The sequence below is a fragment of the Calypte anna genome, chromosome 7 (genome assembly GCF_003957555.1).
Source record: "Calypte anna isolate BGI_N300 chromosome 7, bCalAnn1_v1.p, whole genome shotgun sequence".
Taxonomy (NCBI): domain Eukaryota; kingdom Metazoa; phylum Chordata; class Aves; order Apodiformes; family Trochilidae; genus Calypte; species Calypte anna.
Genome location: NC_044253.1, coordinates 18,790,206 through 18,809,830, shown reverse-complemented (window position 1 = coordinate 18,809,830; position 19,625 = coordinate 18,790,206). Strand labels below are relative to the sequence as shown.

Genomic DNA, 19,625 nt, shown 5'->3' with positions numbered 1-19,625 from the left:
TTTTGTTTTGTTTTTTTCTTTCTGATACAATACAGTTCTAATAAATTCTCTGATCTTCTTTTTTTAGGTGATTCTTATGCAAGAAGCTAAAAGTAATTAAATTTGCAGGATGAAAACATGGCGCAGTCATTGCTGGTACCACCAGGACCGGAGAGCTTCCGCTATTTTACTAGAGATTCTCTCGCAGCTATTGAAAAGCGTTCTGCAGAAGAAAAAGCTAAAAAGCCCAAGCAAGAACACACAGATGATGATGATGAAAATGGTCCAAAACCAAACAGTGACTTGGAGGCAGGAAAGACACTACCATTTATTTATGGTGACATACCTCCAGGAATGGTATCTGAACCTTTGGAAGACCTGGACCCATATTATATCAATAAAAAAGTGAGTGAATAATCTTTTGCACATCATAGAATATAGTTTTCTACATTAGGAAAGCATGATCACAAAATGTAATGGTTAGAGTTATCAAGCAACTAAATACACGGACGAACCTTTTAGTTATGTTATGGTCCAAGGTAACATTAAAATTTATTTTTGTTTTGGATCTACAAAACAAAGTCCTACTGTAGAAGGTGCAAGCAGACTTTTATTTGACAATTGACCCAAGCAAAACTATAGAGCCGGGCAAAAGATGGAGAGAGGAAAAGAAGATATAAGAGAGAGAGAAAAGTGGAGAAAAAGGGTAAGAAAGAATGAGAGTGAGAACGAGAGAGAGAGAGAGCGAATGTCACCACCAGGGGTCCAACTGCCCAGTGAGTTTCTTCAAGATGTCGCTGATCCTGGACAGGGTCTGATAACAGACGGCAGTGGGTCAAGAGACAACAAAACAGCCACAGCAGGGACAGCCATATATACCCCTGAGTTCCTTTTGTTCCGAAGGGGCAGCTGCCAGTCAGCTGCCACAGAAGCCAGGGGCATTGGCATAAGAGCCATTGCAGACAGGCTGCCTGGAGAGGAGAAGAAGGGTGCAGTCCCCCACCCACTCACTGGTTCTTATCTCCTTCCAGGTGCCACCCCTGTTCTGGTTTGGCCCAGTCCAGGTCCGTTAGCATCAGAACCATTGCAAACAGGCTCTCCTGGAGGGGGGGCACAACTCTTATCTCTTTCCATGTGCTACTCCCACTTTGTTCCAGCCCCCTCAGCCAGGCACATCAACATGAGGACAATTAGGTGACTTCCTGCACCCTGGACAGGGTAATTGTGCCTGAAGGGACGTCCCAGCATTGAAGGCCCTCAGAAAAGGGGAGTAGTCTCCACCCAGTCGTTAGTTCTTAGTTCTTATCTCTTTACTGGTGTCACCTCCTGCTCAGCTCTGGCCAGTCCAGGTCCTCCACCCTAGCCAGGGCTATTCACTTTAAAATTGTTCCTTTGAGACAATTTCAAATCTGTGAGATCAGACTCTCACAAGTTAGCAGAACTGGTTTATTCTCTTCAATATTTTAACTCCTGCAACTTGAGCTATTTCTCTTTTTATCTGAGTTTAAGGAATCTATAGCTCATCCAAATAGCACTCATCATATGTAGCACTCATCCAAGTGAGTGAAATAAAAACATGTAACTGTATTCGTTTCTTTTACAGCTACATAACATACGTAATTATATATCTATATATGTATGTATAAAATCATTCTATCTACCTACCTACCTACCTTCATTGTGATTGCTTTTGGTTTGAAAAGCAGTTGTAAAAGTCATGGTTTCAGTATTAGAAACAGAAAATAAAGCAGAATCCATACACAAATGAATGACCTAGAAGTTGCCAAAGTTAAATAAATGGTGCTGTAGATAATACTAATAGAAACATAATTAAGGAAATTTAAAGCAATGAAATCTCAGGGAGGGAGTATTGCTACAAGTTATTTTCATGTATATGGTTTTGGTCCTATCAGCAGTTCAATGGAGATGCTTACTTACAATATAGTTGTGGGCACTAAGCCCATTTCTTGACTGGTTGCAAAACAATTCAGGAATTAAGTTGCATAAATAAGTCCAGGACTAAAGTTTCCTAAACAAATCTTTTACAAATGAAGTATTAGAAAACCTGAAATACTGAAGTAGATTTCTAACCTTCAATAGTCAGAAAAAGTAGTCAAATTTTTTGAACAAAATTGTAAGAATACAGGCTACTATGAACCTGTTAGTCTATATGAGTAATTAGTAAACTGCACATTTTTTTGCCACACTTGACATCTGTATTTATGTTACATACCAGCCTAATATGCTTAAAAGAAAACAAGTGGACATTTTAAACAACGAACTAGTCATGCCTCCTCCAGTTTATAGCAGAAACTCCTCTTGACCATTAACTTGTCAGTGCAGGGAAAACCATACGTGAATTGGAGTCCATCTTCAGGCTCTGCATCTGCAGTCACCTTAAGACAGACAACATCCTTCTCTCATTTCTAGCTGGGTGAAGAACTGTAGGGCAGAGAGGAATCTCAGTGCTTGAATCCATTCTCTGTCATTCTCAAGGTTACACTTGATGTTCCTCCACCAACAGGCACCAGCAACAGTCCTTAACCTGTTTTCTTTCCCACTTTAGAGGTTTGCTTTCTCTGCCAGAGATGGCAGATCAGATAGGCAGTAAAGGCCAAGGAGAGGGCAGCACTTTTTCTGATCACAGCCAAGATTTTACAGAGAATGGAAATCAACATGGAGACCAGTGATACTCTATAGCTCTGTTGAGAGTGTAACAAAGCTTTTATTATGGTAACACAAAGCAGGGCCATTACTGTGGACAAAGAGCAAAAGGAATGAAGAACAGACATGTCCTGAAGAAATTTCAAACAGCACCAAAGATGCAAGTAAACCTCACACACAAGTACACTAGGAATAAAAGCGAGAACACTTGGGCAATGACCACCAACAGTAACAGAATGAAAATGGTAGAGATAATTTTCTCAAATTTTAAGAGGCAATAACTAAAGTTGGTGCTTACATACAGGGAAAATAACAGCATATTTTTCAAATGAAACCAGCATATTTTGAAGAAAATATTTGTTACAAGATGCCAAATTCTGACATTTGTTTGTCTCAGACTGCTAAGAATAATGCAACCTGGCAATTTATTAATCTCATTTACTTTTCCACAGACACTTTTTGAGAAGATATATATAATTGATAGTGTCATAAAATTAATTTTAACATACGGTTAATTGTTTAGTGGCAGGTGTTTGTCCTTTCCACCATGTATATGCAAATATAATTATGTCAGGTATTCATTCCAAATACAAACTGGTATTTAGAATTGCCCTTTTTCTTTTTTTGTTTTACTACATTGGCAATGATAATAATGTCAGAATGCTGGCTGTAGCAGGCTTAGTCCACTTTTCATATAAATCAGTTATTTTCCTAGACTAGTAGAGAGCAGAATGTGACTTGAGCTTCCCAGGAACAGAATGGAATCCTTCAGATGGAGGTAAAGGCATTTATGTAGTCAACACTGTATTTTTACTTTGTTTTTGTTGTTGTTTTTTTGCAGACTTTCATAGTATTGAATAAAGGAAAGGCAATTTTCCGATTCAGTGCCACATCTGCCTTGTATATTTTAACTCCTTTTAATCCCATCAGAAAAATTGCTATCAAGATTTTGGTACATTCATATCCTTTTTTTCTTAATGTTGATTAAAGGGTTGCCATTTGAAACTGTTTAGCTATCAAAATAATGCTTTTTATATGGATATACAAATTATGTCCATGTGGGTGTACTATGATAACTACAGCATATGCTGATCACACTTAAAAGGCAGCAATATCACATGTGAATTGCAGTATGATCTTCATTCCCACTGAGAGGATTCTCTACTCAATCCCCTAAAGCAGTCAGAGTTTAAATATCAGGCTTTATATACAAAAGAAGACCTGATCCCACACTAAACCCTGCAGCAGAGGCCAAATTAGTAACAAACCATTGCACCTGAACATATCTAAGGTCACACTTTTACCAAGACCAGTAGTACTATTCATGAACTGGAGTCACTTAGCAAGGACAAAAGAGCATGAGTAAAGAGCTGCTTTTTCAGGCATACTTTTCAGCATTGTGTTTTCAGTATTGGGGTAGGTGTCCTATAAAAGATCCAGGTCAGAATAGAAGACATTATTTTCAAATATATTTCAATTATGTCCAAAGAACAACTTAGGCATAAGCAAACAATGTCTGCCTAAAGATCCTTTAGCGTTGTCCCTCCGGCTTCAATGAGTAATTATGTTTGGGTACTCGTTTCATATTCTTTACAGACCTAAGGATGTGTTTAAGTTTCAGTTAAATCCTAAACCTGCCATATTTATAAAAGTAGTGCATTCTATTACAGTAAATGTACCATAACATGTCAGATGGCATTCAATTTAAAACAGATAAAATCATGTGCAAAGCTTTATTTTCAGATTTCCTTTAGAAAGCTATGTTATTTATACATAGTTTTATACATTTAATATTTTTAATGGTTCCAGTGTTATAAAACTGTGATACTTTTTGACTTAAATGCCTTGACTAAAATCTACATTATTCAGCATGCTTATTATGTGCACTATTTTGACCAACTGTGTATTTATGACCATGAGTAATCCTCCGGACTGGACAAAGAATGTAGAGTAAGTTAAACATTTTTACTACCTTATTTTTAAGTCTCTGTTTCTGTGGGACTCCAAACAAGAATAATTTATGAAAAGTTCCATGCTAAAAACAGCTTTTCAAGAGTAATTAAAAATCAGATTCCATGAGTTATCAATATCTCTCTGGCTGCCTCCTGCATAATGCAAGTGGTTTAAGAGCAATGCCTTGTTCTTTAAAATTATGTTGGAGGAACATCTGAACTTCTACTGTGATGTACAAACATAAGGTCTTGTCTTTGGGTGTTTTGAGCTCTAAATTGGAAAAGGATCTCCAGAACTTTAAATGTGCATGTATAATTCTTGAATGTGATTGGTGAGGCCAGCTGTATATTGCTTGAGTAATCATGATCTAAGTGGGACATTAATGGTCACTGATGTGAACTCACAAGGGCCAGCCACAGAAAGCACAAACAACACCCAGACCACAGGAAAATCAAACTACTGAGGAAAAGGCCGTACCTATCAAGAGGGTAAACATGAGCTGACAGAAATAAGGAAACCACAAAGTACCTGTTCCTCTTTCTTGTTCGTGGGTTATACATGTGTCTTTTTTCTCTAACAAAATACAGATACTTTTCTCTGAAATAATACTCCTCATGAATAACCTGGTTCTAACCACTTATGGTTTCTTTCATTCCCTCCTGCTCTCCAAGAGCTATTATTGGCTTCTATTTCTTTATCTCACAGCATTAAAGAATCTTACTCTGAATGCTATATTTGGAAACTGCACTAATGTTCACTGGTTCCCAGTATGCTGAAGAGTGACTAGGGCTTGTTAGGGTTGTTGTGAGTCTGAAAGGAGAGCAGTATGGTAGATTTCCTCTATTCTGGAGGTCCACACAGACCCACATGGATCTAAAAAAGTACCCCCAGTACACTGGTTGTAACTGACTATTCTATGTTTTGATTTGAATGTTGTTCCTGCACCAGGTAAATCAGTAATCATGCTCCACATCTTCAAGAATAACAGTCTGGGAATGCTTTCCTTTATTTAACAATTATTTATGAAATAAATCTGCAGTATAAGCATGAGTGCAGTTATTATCCAGAACTTATTTTCACAAAGCTCTTATTTTGACATTACAAAAAAATATAAAAATAAAAAAAAAATCATTGTTCGTTACACTTACACATCTACCTGATTTGCAAATGAAAGCAGAATGAAGGCAGCCAGCCCTGTGAGTGCCAGAGAATGTACACATAAATAGAAAAGTCTGAAATGTACCTATAAATACTCAAGTATACTCGAGTCTGAAATTATATGTAAGCACAAAATCTGAAATTAAATGAGCCTTTTAGAATAAGAATAGTATATATGTGTCACATTAAACTTTCATCTACTGAACAATGATTAAATTCTTGTTTGGGGCAAGTTAATTTAATGATTTCCTCCTTTCACTTCTAAATACTTTCTCTTTTCTTGTATGTCATCTTTGACAAAGAATGGCACTATCTGTAAGCATAAGTATAAAAGAAATCCACTGTTCTTGCTTTGGTGCTTTTCAGGTACACTTTCACTGGAATTTATACATTTGAGTCACTTATCAAAATTCTTGCAAGGGGCTTCTGCTTAGAAGGTTTTACTTTTCTGCGAGACCCATGGAACTGGCTTGACTTCAGTGTCATTTTAATGGCGTAAGTGGTTCAAGATTTTCTAAGGTTTTAGGGCATGAAATTAGTGGCAAATATAATATTTTTACTGATCTAACAGAATTTAATTTCTACAAACTGTGATGTTTAGACACCGTATCATACATTGTAGTAAAGTAAAATATGGCAGGAGCCATAATGGAGTGTGAAGGACACTAATTTCATGTCCTACATTTTTCTACTCACTGGAATGGAAGCCATCCCTTTGAATTCATGCCACCCTTCTGTTATGAGTTAATTAGTTTAATAATCTAATTAGTTTAATTAGCTATTGAATTACAAATGAGTGAGTTTCACTTCTGTGAAGTTTAAGCAAAACTGATAAAAAAATAAGTTATTTTAAAAGCGAGGTGTACAGCGACCCCTAGACAGGTAAATTTTGAAGTATGATTGCTAATATTGCTACAGAGGTTTTGAAGAGCCACATAATTAAATTAAGCTCTGCCACAATTCTGAATAACTGTGATTTAATTCTACAGGTATGTAACAGAATTTGTAAACCTAGGCAATGTTTCAGCTCTTCGAACTTTCAGAGTATTGAGAGCTTTGAAAACTATTTCTGTAATCCCAGGTAAGAAGTAGTTGGTGTAAGGTGTTAGGCCCCTTGTAGCTCCAACTGTTATTTGTGTGCTGTCATTGTGTTTGTGTGTGAACTCCCCTATTACAGATATGTGACAGAGTTTGTGGACCTGGGCAATGTCTCAGCGTTGAGAACATTCAGAGTTCTCCGAGCTTTGAAAACAATATCAGTCATTCCAGGTGAGAGCTAGGTTAAACACTGAGGCTGACTTTTGTTCCATTGAAGTCAAAGTCACTTCTTTTGAGCATAAGTTTGCTGTGTGGTGCTCGTCTTGCCAAAAAGGGGAAAAAAAAAAAAAAAAGGCATGGATTATAAACCTGGATGATGATTTTTTTGCCTTTTCAATGTCAGCTTCTTTTATTTTGCAAAATCAGCCTTTGAGTTTAACAGATTCTTGCATGAAACATAAAGTCAGGACTATTAACTCATTCTGCTTCGTTTTTCTGCATTTTATTATTACAAGTTCTGTCTTTTACATTAAAAAAACGTTTTAATGCTATGGTTGTCTTTATTTTGAATTTTCTTCATTATTTAACCACTTAAAATTTACATTAGTCTTAATGAAAAGCAAGTAACAGGAAAAAGAAGCTATGAAAAAGTAGAAAAATATTGCACAGGAAAATGTGCAAATCAAATGCAAATTGTTATTATCCCTCAAAATTATTTACCTTTCTATCTCCTGCTATCTTTAAATTTTTGTGAAATCAGATTTGATATTAATTGGAAAGTGAATTAGTGGTAGAATAATAAATGCAAAGAAAAATTAAATAATAATTTCTCTAGCAGAAAAGCATGATTGATAAAATTTTCTGCTTGAGAATAACATTATACATTCAGTTTATTAGAACTGCATAATCATAAAAGGAATCGTTTTCTTTCATTCATCTTCATAAGCTCTGAGGCTGCTCACGAAGCTTTACTTTTTGAGAAGTAAAAAATAATTTCTTCTATGTGTCTGCATGACTTCTTAATTATATGGGAAGGACAAAGATACTCTTTTAAATCTATGGATCTTTTCTCTTTGCAGGCCTGAAGACTATTGTAGGAGCCCTAATTCAGTCTGTGAAGAAGCTCTCGGATGTAATGATCCTGACTGTGTTCTGTCTGAGTGTATTTGCACTAATAGGGCTGCAGCTGTTCATGGGCAACTTGAGGAATAAATGCCTGCAGTGGCCTCCAGACAATTCTACTTTTGAATTAAATGTTATTTCCTACTTCAATAGCACAATGGATGAAAATGGCACATTTGTTAATATGACAGTGAGCACTTTTAACTGGAAGGATTACATTGAGGATGAAAGTAAGAATGAAATATGTAACTATTTTAAATATACTTTTGGCTATAGTATGCCACTATTTGTGATCAAAGGATATTTAATGGTTTATATGTCCGCCTTATGTAGAACTGCTTAGAGTTCCTGATTGAGATCAAATACATACAATAAAAAAGCACAATAACCATAAAGCTTCCTAAACAAAATAGATTATCATCTAGCCACTTTGATTATTTTACCATTTATTTTTATTTTACTTTGTAGTACTTTCAAATTAATTTCCTTTGCTCACATACATTTCTATTACTTTCTACACAGCTCATTTTTACATTTTGGAAGGACAAAGAGATCCTCTACTTTGTGGTAATAGCTCTGATGCAGGGTAAGACACTTTCAAAAGTCCTCTGTTATATTCTGTAGAAAAAGCAATGACATGAAACCTATCTGCAGGAGTTGCAACTCCATATTTAGCAGAGTTAAAGAATTTACAAAGCTTTGCTGCTAAACAATGATTTCTTACTTAAATAAAAATCTTTTATTCTCCGGTGAAACAAAATACTCATTAACAGCCTTTCTTCCTGCCTGACTAGAAAGTTATGCCCATGTTAAGGACAAAATTTGAACTCCTGTAAAGTCTATTTTGGAGTTGTACTCATTGAAGAAAGAATGAAAGCAAAGGTTAGAACAGAGAAAGAGAATACATAAAATATTAAGAAAGCACAGTAGTGACTTCATAGTTCAAGGCTGAACCCTCTGGGATTTTTCAAGCATAACTTTTTCAGTACTGGCAAATTCTGCCATTCACATGTGCCCAATTACAGGCACAGAATTGCTCACTGAACTGCAATACCTGACTGGCAGCAGTGAAAAAGTCTGTCAAAAAAAAGTCTCAGCATTATGTGGGAGATCCGTAACAGTACAGTGAGATTTAGCTCATAACATTGCTTAATCTGTCTGTAACCTTAACAACATTTTAGCAATTATTTCTGCTAGGAAACTATTCATTTGGAATAAATACTCTATTTACAAATTGTGACTGAGCAGAAATTAAATATTTAGGTCATTGCAACCAGTGAACGGCTGGAAAGTGTATCTTTCATTTACTCTCTCATTAGTTCTCTTGTTAGGACTTTTTTTTTTTTTTCTGAGTGAATTGAAAATCATAGATTTCCTGTGGAAAAAAATAATGCATATTGTTCCAAAAGGTAATAAATATATTCCAGAAGGAAATAAATGTTATGACTAAGTACTTTCTATTTGATTTTCACATAGGCAGTGTCCAGAGGGATATATATGTGTGAAAGCTGGTAGAAACCCCAACTATGGTTACACAAGTTTTGACACCTTCAGCTGGGCTTTTTTGTCACTCTTTCGGCTTATGACTCAGGACTTCTGGGAAAACCTGTATCAGCTGGTAAGAAATTTTAATGCCATGATCAGTAGCTGGTATACAAAATGGTATACATAGTCTTATTTATACATAAACTAATAGCATAAAGCTGTTGCAGTAACAAAGATAAGTGTTGGAATATATACATATACATATGCTTTCTACTCCCTAGACACTGCGTGCTGCTGGAAAAACATACATGATATTTTTTGTTCTGGTGATTTTTCTGGGCTCTTTCTACTTGATTAATTTGATCCTGGCTGTGGTTGCCATGGCCTATGAAGAACAGAATCAAGCAACCATGGAAGAAGCAGAGCAGAAAGAGGCAGAATTTCAACAGATGCTGGAACAACTGAAGAAGCAGCAAGAAGAAGCTCAGGTAATTACGGAAATTGTACTTTCTGAACAGCTGTATTCTTATGGCAAGGATAATAATCTTTTATGCATTAGAACATGTACAAATTATTCAATGAACTACAAAAATATAAAAGTCTTCTTAGGTTACAAAATTGGAAATAGCTCATGAAAACCAATAGCTAAAGAAATAGCAAAAAAGCAAGCTAATGGTACAGAAACAAATGGCACTAAGTTCACCAGACTGCAGAAGTATTTGTGATAATAATGTACTAGAAACCTGACTTTAATTGGGCTTTGTTCATGATGCTTTTAAGTGTTACAGATCTTATGAACAGTATGACAAAGTCTTGTGACATTACTCCTTGTTTCAGTGTGAATGAGAAATGCCAGGCTTCCTACACTAAGTACTTGTGTCTTAACATTCATCAAATGGTGAGGATTGTAATCAGTGTCTTTTTAGGTTTCTGTCCAGCAAGGTATTTAAGAATACTCCTAATTCAAGCACACTGAAGTTTATATACCCTTAGAGCAGATTAGCAATCTTTATGTCAAAGATACCACTTCTAAATTATTTTAAAGTAATCTTTGTTTGCTTTGAAAAGAGAAGAAAAATATTTAAGATAAAAAGGCATTTTAATAGATACTTTTGTGTGAGATTTTCTTATCTGAATGTAAAATTCATGCAGTAATTCAGCTCTATTAGAAACCTGTCTAATTTCTGGCTTGATTTTTCTTTCATTTTTCTTCCAGCATGTAGACACTGTTGACAGGACAGTGTTATAAAATGCTAACAAATTAGAATATTCTGTGAAACTAGACTTTTTGGTAGTATTTTACAAATGCTTTTGCCAAGTTAGAATGACTCTATATAGTGCTAATAAAAAGTGAAACTCTTGAGCTGTTTATTGAAAAGATAACTTTATGTATGACCTGTGAAATCTAATTAGCTTATTTCTATTTTAGCCATTAAAGCATGTGAACTACAAATCACTAAAAAGAAAGCAGAATCCTGAAAAATTCAAATTTTATTAAAAACTTACATATCAGAAAGGAGAACTTTTTTAAAAAAAATTCTGTTCTTTTCATCCATGAGACAACTACATCATATAAAAAAATATTAGGAGGCTCATCTAGATGTTTGTGTGTTTGAGAGTGGGTCAGAGATGAAACCGATCCAGAATTAGGATGAGGACTAGAATGGTATTAAACAGACTACAAGGAAGGATGGATAAAGGCCCTAGCAAGTCATTACTTTTTAAAATTAATGACCACTGGATTCATTATAAGAAAAGCAATATTACCTTTTGTATGTGAAATTATTAGCAGAATGGATGCATTGCAAGGTTGATTACTGAGCTGCTGAATTGGTTTCTGGGATGGAAATGGGTGTGGGACTCTCTTCACTCCCTTGATAGAAACTTAAGTCATCACAATGGTCTTAGGATCGCTCCACTTGCTTGACCATTGTTAGTTTTATGAAGTAGATGGGTGGTGACTAAGCATCTGCTGCCTTTGTTGCTGTTAGAACTTTTGAAGGTCAGTATTCTGAAACCAGTATGACAAAATCTTGACTATCACCTTTTTTAATTGAATCCTTTCAATATTATATTTAATTTCATATTATATGTTTTAGTAAACATATTTAATATGTTTAGCAGAAAAGTCTGTATCAAGTCAACTTGCATAGCATGAGTTGTGTCTTGTGGTGCAGCAAGCCATTAATTCATACTGTGAGCTTTCTAGGTCGCCTTTCCTGTGTCTCATCATTCCTGAAATACTTGGTGTTGAATATAACATGTTTTGCTGGACAATTACTTCTCATCTTTGTTATATAACCATAGATTCTTGCCATTTCTCATACCACCCTTTTCTGTAAGCTTACAGCAGCCTATCAGCTTCCCAAACACATTCTTTCACTACAGAATTTCACAACGATCTCCCAGACAACTCCTTGTAGGAAGAGTACTAGACAGACCCTCAATTCTTCCTTTTTTTTGATGACTAAATGGTTTCCCTAATGAACTAAATCAGGTAGGCTTACGACTGTAGTTGAGGATGCTGGTCCTAAGTTACTCAAGCAAGTAACTGCATCCCTTTCTGTCAGAGAAAAAACCTAAACTTTTATTTTCTTTCTGGCTGCAGTAGTAGCAGGCAATAAAGGTACATTTGTGCATCTCTAACAAAGATCCACAGGGGAAATATGAGATGGGGAAACATGAAGAGGGAGGGGCACTTGAAGACATGTCTCCAGGATGTGCCTGTTGCCAGTGAGGGTAGAAGAAAAGTGAAGGGAGCACCCTTGCTGTGAAGAGACTGAGGAAAGACCTCATTCAACTACTTTCAGGCTGTCAGTTCGCTTATGATAAATTAATTCATCTGGTGGATGCAAGGGACTGGTTTTCTCTACAAGGACTCAGAAGGGATCAGCTTAATTAAAGCATGATGTCAGGCTTTTTTCAAGAAAATGGAGAAGGAGGTCTGAAATAAATTGAAAATCCCCATGTTTCTACTTTTCTGACCACCTTAATTTTAGACCAATGTCTTCTGCAGGAAGTCTTTAAGAAATAAAAATGCTATTGTTCTGCTATAGTTGATGCCTCAGATAGCTCATGATACTAAACAATGAGGAGCTATATGACTCAATATTTTATCTTTAATTGAATTTTTTTGTGTATATTTCATTCTCAAGGGTGCACAACCTGCAACATTACCACAGTGATAATAAAAACAGTTGACAATATTCTATAAAATTTATAATATTTGGCCTACTAAGTATGCCCTGCTTTGAAACCTCACAGGCTACAGCAGCAATAGCAGCAGCATCAGTTGCCTCAAGAGATTTCAGCGGTGTAGGTGGATTAGGAGAGCTCTTGGAAAGTTCTTCAGAAGCATCAAAGTTGAGCTCAAAGAGTGCTAAAGAAAGAAGAAACAGAAGAAGGAAAAGAAGACAGAAAGAAATGTCTGAAGCAGAGAACAAAGAAGATTTTGATAAGTTCCCCAAGTCCGAGTCAGAAGACAGTATCCGAAGGAAAAGTTTCCGCTTCTCCACAGAAGGAAGTCAACTGACACATGAAAAAAGGTTCACATCTCCCCACCAGGTACAGCACTGTCTTTTATTAAATGATATATGTCTACTCTAATTTGATTTTGACTGATATTACAGCAGCTTTAAATATTAGAAGTAATTTAAAAGATGAGTAAAGGAAAATACAGTGGTAGTACTGCTAACAGTGCTACAGTTTGATACGGTTCTAACCATAACTGCTCTATTAACAACAAGATAAAAAGAACTGTAATTGGTTTGAACTTCTCTGAAAATGTATTTCTCACAATGTATCTGGTAGATTGTGGGGAAAAAATAGTGTCTATTGCTGTCCTTAATTAGCTTATTTAAATAGTAGATAACGAGAAAAGGGGATCTAGTACTCCACAATAGACAAAATATATAGGGATCATTTTTGCTTTTGTTTACATGAATTTCATTGTATTATTCTGCTTAATTATAAATTCATTATACAAGATGGGAAATCATTGCAATGATAGAAAAAATTGCTGAGGAAGTAATTTAGTCCACCTTTCTAAGCTTTAATCCCTTACTTAAATCAAAGGATATCTTCCATCACTTAAGTATACCTTTGTTTATTTCACGTCTACACACAGTTATGGCATTTGTAGAAAAATCACTTAGAATGCATCTCTTCAGAATTATCTTTTTTCAACCAACAGATGACCTTTAGCTACTATTAAGACCCATACTTATATAGCAGCAGTTATCCTACTTAGTGATCCTATCAAATGTTTTAGTTTACAGACTGATATAAAATATGAGATTCAGTGGTAGAAATACCGAAATATGTTTCACACTGAAACATATGCATTGAGGGGAAGAAAGCTTAATTTTGAGACAAAATCTCAGTAATTAGTAAAGTACGAGCGGTGATGACTGGTTTTGAAAACATATATTTGCATTTCTAAGGAAGAGATGTTTGTTATAATTTAGAAGAATGACGAGGTTGTTCTCTGGATAATATATAAATAAAATGTAATTTAAAACAATTATTAAATCTACCTCAATTTTTTTGAGTAATATTGTAAAAGTATATTTCCAGTCTAATAAAATGCACTATTAGTTTTGGGCCAAAGCTACTCCAAAAAAATCTCTCAGTAATTGGAATGAGCGTTATGTCAGGCTGATAGAAAGGAGCTGCAGCCAAAATCTCATCTTCAACTGCACAGCTCTGTCTCACTTAGATGTACATACAGATGAGGATGGTGAGTGATTTGACCATGCTAAAGAGTCATTAACTGTGCTTTAACTCCTTGATAATAGGCCTCTTCATTACCTAGTCTGAATTCCCTGGTACTGCAAGAGGCAGGAAACAAATCATCTTGAGGCATCATGAATTATGGTGCAAGAAAATGTTAAATTTTTAAGAATTTAATTTTAAAATTTAAATTTTAAAATTTTAAAGTGTTCAAATTTTAAAATGCAAAGTAACTTGTGTCAAGTAAATAATCTAAATGAGGACACCTCACTAAGTACAGACTGTCTTGGGCATTCTCTGCAGTTGTGAAGGTTACCTGCGTATAACTGAAATAAAATGGAGTAGCCACAAGAGTGGAAGGATTAAGGGCAGTACAACTGTTAAAGGAGGAGCTAGTTTGTCTTGTTAGCCATGCAATTAGGGTTGCAGAGCATGAAGTGACACAGCATCAGAGTGCTAAGGACAAGTAATCTTCCCAGACAGCCCCGGTAGAGATTCTGGTTATTGACACAGTATTCCATGTGCAGGTGAATGACACAGCCTGCAAGAAAAGCCAGATTTTCCTTTCAGAACTTGCTTTCCAGAAGCATGTAGGTACATATATTTCTAACTCTATATGTGTTAAAATTCCAGCCATTTTGGCTTATATCTTTCATCTCAATCCAGGGACTTTCAGGCACTACTCCTCCTAAATTCTGGAGGGATTTGATCCGTGGCCTGATCTATTTGCTTGTGCTCAAAGCATAAGGCATATTGGAAAGATTGAACAACAAAAATGTAGCAGCCATGGGAACATTAGTAAAAAAACAAGGGTTGCAATGATGGCTACCCCCAGTAATTTTCAGATGAAACCTAGTGAGCATGTGATTTTTTTGAAGGAGTATAGGTTGGTCAAATAAGTTTTCAAAGAAATGTACAAAGAGTTTAGTAACTAGTTTACTGTTTTGTCAGATGTCAGTGTCATGCTCTATAGAAGCTAGAGATTTTTTTCACATAAAATTATTTTTTAGCATAAGCAAACCAGCACTTTTTCTTCAGCCAAGTTTACATAAATGGGTTAGCAAACCCGTTTGGCTGATATTCTTCAAGCAATTCAGCCTGCAGCTGACAGCCAGCATAGAAATTTTCAGCCCAAATTATTAAAATTTAGTATATCTGTAAGAGCAGAAAAAATGCATCTCATAAAGGTAAAGGCCTGCCAACCTTAATAACAGGCAGTACTACCAGTTCAGCACACACATTATGTGTTAGCATGTGTAAATCTGAGTATGCATTTACAAAGATAGAAACATATTGACAGATTTATATATTCAGTGCTCAGTTTTCACAGTATTAATATAGTCTTATATAGTACAGTGCAGTATTCACTTTCACTGCAATTATTCTAGGATAAAAACACTTCTATTACATATTAGCATCTTCCACCTGCAAAACTACAGAAAAATGGAGAGTAATCACCAACCAGTTTTTGATGTACCAAAAATGCCAAAATTTGTACAAATGCAGAATTGAAGAAAGCTTAATGCAGGGTTTCGTTATTTTCCACAATTAGTACTCCTTTTATTTATTCATGAATGCTGTTAGTAAAATATGTAGCAAGGGATAACATTCCATTAACCATCTTCTTCTGTAATTAAAAGATGAATTTCCAACAACCACTGATTTATTTTTCTCATTTGTAACAGGATACCTTTAGGTAATTTTGTCCCTGGTGAATGCTTGCTTTGAGCTGCCTGATGGCCAAGTGGTACCTTCTGGTAGATGAGCAGCCTACTATAGCCCCTGGCATGCTATGACCATGGGTGCTACTGGTCATGTTCACACCCAACCTCCAGAGCTTCCCCAAGCTGTTGCCTCTGTTGTTTAGCTCAGGGGTGCTGCATATATTGTTCCCAAATCATTGAGCTTATTGTGAAGAGGGCAGACAAGTTCTTTACATCAATTTAAACTGAACTTAACACCAAACTGAAGACCTTATTTTTCCTCAAAACTGCCCAACCTTTCTTATGCACAACATCTCCTCAGTCCTGCTACATTACATTAGAAAGATTTTTTTCCCTCTACTTATCTGATAAGATACCCTAATGAGCACATTCCCCAACAGACACATTGATACTAAGGAATAAAAAAGTTCCAATCATTCCTCCAGCACTATAGCTATTCTTTGAAAAGTCAAGAACCTAGGACTTCAATTCTAATGATCTTTTGGTTTGGTTTCTTCTAAATGTTTTACAGTCTTTGCTAAGCATTCGTGGTTCCCTGTTCTCACCAAGGCGCAACAGCAAAACAAGCATTTTCAGCTTCAGAGGTCGTGCAAAAGATATAGGATCCGAAAATGACTTTGCAGATGATGAGCACAGCACTCTTGAAGACAATGAGAGCAGAAGAGATTCTCTCTTTGTTCCCAATCGACATGGAGAACGGCGCAACAGTAACGTTAGTCAGGCAAGTGTGTCATCTAGAATGGTACCAGCCCTTCCAGTAAATGGGAAGATGCACAGCACTGTGGATTGCAATGGAGTAGTTTCCTTGGTTGGAGGACCTTCAGCTCTAACTTCACCTACTGGTCAGCTTATACCAGAGGTAATTATAAGCAAACCAGTAATTATTACAGTTTGGTTCAGGCATGAATTTTTTTCTTATTGCTCACCTTTGCATGCCTTGTAATTTCTTAGGCCTGCGAGAAATAACTTGCAACAGTTTCTAAATATCATAACATATGGGCAAAAAGTCCTCAACATCCTATGTCTGAGCCTCAAAAATGTATTATATTCTCCTTGCCTTCAGCAATAGGTCTGCGAATAGTAGGGAAAAAGCGTAAATTGAATTTGACAATTTGCATGTAGTTTCACTTCATCAACAAAGCTAGTAGTTTTTTTTATGTAGACTAAGAATATCACTTGGAAACATGTGCTTGTAAAATTAAGCAGAATGAAGTTACTACTACCATGACAGTTAAAAGAAATAGCCCTTAAGTGAATTTAGCTTGAAGAAATTTTTCTCACAACTTTGATGAGAAAAATACATACAATTCCCACGTACCTTTGCAATTGCACTGTAATTCAGTCTTGGTTTCAGACTTCTGTAAACTAATATATTCTTTCAAACTTTAAAAAAAGCAAACTTTTTAATGCATAGTATTTTAATATGGTTGCAGTATGGTAATTTGGTGTCTATAATAGCACTGTATTTAACCTGAAAAATATTTTGTTATAGTAATTACTGAGATTTCACTACTACTGTTATACATTTGTTTGTATTTTTTTGTTTTTCTCTTGTATCTTTATATAGACCTTCATGCCGTAAATGCAGTCAGATTATCTTAGAGATTAGGTGTAGGTGGTTCTATTTCAGAAATACATTCACTGAAAAAATATTTAACCATTTAACTCAATAGTTATCTCTAAAAAGCTCTAATGAATGCTCTAAAAGTTTTTTTATTATTCCACTAAAATAACCCCTTGGGAGTTCTGCAGGCTTTTAATTCTTTTTCTAGCTGGGGACAGAATAATGAAGAAAGAAGTCATAGTTTCCATGAATCAGAGATTCAGTGGTAGAACATGAATCAAGATTTAGGAACTTTTTACTTCCACTACTTTGTTTAAAGCTCTAGGTCACACTCCAGAAGAAAACCAAAGCACCTGTAAGGACACCTTAAATCTAAGGCACATTTAAGTACATACTGGGCTTTGGAAAGATAATTAGAAGCCATACAAAACAGAGAGGACTTGTGCATTTATTGCATGAATTTATCACAGATTTTGGATGAGGATTGTAGTGGATGAGAACTAGGTAGAAAAAAATATCAAATAAGTTGTGATTTTTCTCTCATACAAAATTCTCCAACCACCCTTATCACTTTAGGAATGCAAATAATTCTTAGAATTATACTCATGTTTCTTGTATCAAAATTAATTTCTTAAATAGTAGTTCATGTCTTTCTGAACTCACATTTTAATTATTTAATACAGTTAATGCTGGAAATTAAAGTGACAAGTTTCAACTTTGATCATTTACCCTTGAAAGAATAATAATAATCGCTAACAAATGGATACCTAGCAAAAATTTTGCCCACTCAGTCATTTAAACGAGAACCACTTCTGTTCCCACATTGCATTGGTTTTGTTGCCCAGTTGATTATTTGTAGCACTGTATAAAAATCCCACCGAGCTCCTCAATAAAGAACAAAGAAATTCCTACAGGAACAGAAACATTCAGTGTGTAAAAAAAGTCTAGCATACAGAATAAAGATGATTTTTATTATCACTAAAATATTTATACATTAATTATTGTTAACTGGTTTTAAGAAAGGATGGTTTCATTCCTCAGTATTTCCTTTACAGGGCACCACTACAGAAACAGAAATAAGAAAAAGAAGATTGAGTTCTTATCAAATTTCCATGGAAATGCTGGAAGATTCTGCTGCAAGGCAAAGAGCAATGAGTATAGCCAGCATACTTACAAATACAATGGAAGGTATTTGATGCATTTTATCTGACAAGCAGCTCAGTGAATTTCTGCTAACTTCACTTACAGAGCAATATTTATATAATTTCCCTCATAGATATAAAAGGGAACATGTGAAATCTCTGAACATCAGATACAAAGTCTTTTGATCATTTCTAAGATAATTTACACATTCTAAATACTCATTTATTTTCATGACACCTTCCAAAATATTATGCTACTGAATGAACTAACAGAGACAAAAAAGTCATAGCTGGGGGATTGCCAGAACCCTAAACAAGAATGCAGGGATTTTCTTCCTATATCAACATCGAAAATCAATTAAGATACAGAGGAATCGCTGTGATAAAGGCAGTGATGTGCTAGAGCAGTCATTTCCCTTGAATTTAAAATATAAGGACAAACAATAGGAAATTGGAATGAAAAAGATAATTTTAAAGAAAACCAACTGTAATCAACCCATGTCAATGTATATGAACTGCTTTCCTTCAGCATTTTTTTAATATTTCTTTGGTAAGAATTTCAAGGATCAAAATCCATCATTTCACTAAGTGAAAAAGTATACATCATTGGAACATTTTTCCTTATTTAATAGAAACTGAATACACTCACACTTCATACATACACCATTAAAATATTTATTATAAGCTTAAAGGATCTGTCTTCTGGGTATGAGCACAGTGTGACAGCTGTTATAGTCAGACAAACCCTGTGTCCTACAACACATGTTCTTAAAAGACAAGAGATTACCAAGAAAATGTACACTGTTCTTTAGATTACTTTCAGTCAGACTGGAAATACACTTTCTAAAGTGAGTTCTGAAGCCTCTGCTCTCAAATAAACAAGTAGACCCCAAACTAATTGTAGTCAGAAATGTAAAGATTATATTATCTATTTTCTTCTGTAAGTATTTTCAAACCAATCTCACAAGCTTGTATATATCTAAGTATATATTTAGTGCAAGTGTCAACCATTTGTACCTCTTGATTCTCAGAGGGCCATTTGTCTACCCTAGGGAAGAAAGGATA

At 35.3% G+C, this 19,625-nt stretch overlaps 1 protein-coding gene across 15 annotated transcripts in view; it reads left to right on the top strand.

Annotated features, from left to right (window-relative positions):
* The first annotated feature begins 117 nt into the window (after nucleotides 1–117).
* LOC103530341 (sodium channel protein type 2 subunit alpha) overlaps nucleotides 118–19,625 on the top strand; it is a 54,504-nt gene continuing 34,996 nt past the window's right edge. Inside the window, exons 1-13 of one of the 15 annotated variants that reach the window (XM_030453852.1) lie at nucleotides 118–384; nucleotides 3,485–3,603; nucleotides 4,504–4,593; nucleotides 6,121–6,249; nucleotides 6,932–7,023; nucleotides 7,872–8,144; nucleotides 8,437–8,500; nucleotides 9,391–9,532; nucleotides 9,681–9,887; nucleotides 10,338–10,341; nucleotides 12,680–12,963; nucleotides 16,366–16,713; nucleotides 18,474–18,606. In XM_030453852.1, the coding sequence (XP_030309712.1) occupies nucleotides 118–384; nucleotides 3,485–3,603; nucleotides 4,504–4,593; nucleotides 6,121–6,249; nucleotides 6,932–7,023; nucleotides 7,872–8,144; nucleotides 8,437–8,500; nucleotides 9,391–9,532; nucleotides 9,681–9,887; nucleotides 10,338–10,341; nucleotides 12,680–12,963; nucleotides 16,366–16,713; nucleotides 18,474–18,606 (2,152 nt within the window). Of the gene's footprint in view, nucleotides 385–3,484; nucleotides 3,604–4,503; nucleotides 4,594–6,120; nucleotides 6,250–6,743; nucleotides 6,836–6,931; nucleotides 7,024–7,871; nucleotides 8,145–8,436; nucleotides 8,501–9,390; nucleotides 9,533–9,680; nucleotides 9,888–10,337; nucleotides 10,342–12,663; nucleotides 12,964–16,365; nucleotides 16,744–18,473; nucleotides 18,607–19,625 lie in introns of all 15 variants that reach the window. The other 14 variants (XM_030453854.1, XM_030453850.1, XM_030453847.1 and 11 more) reach the window with 14 other exon arrangements.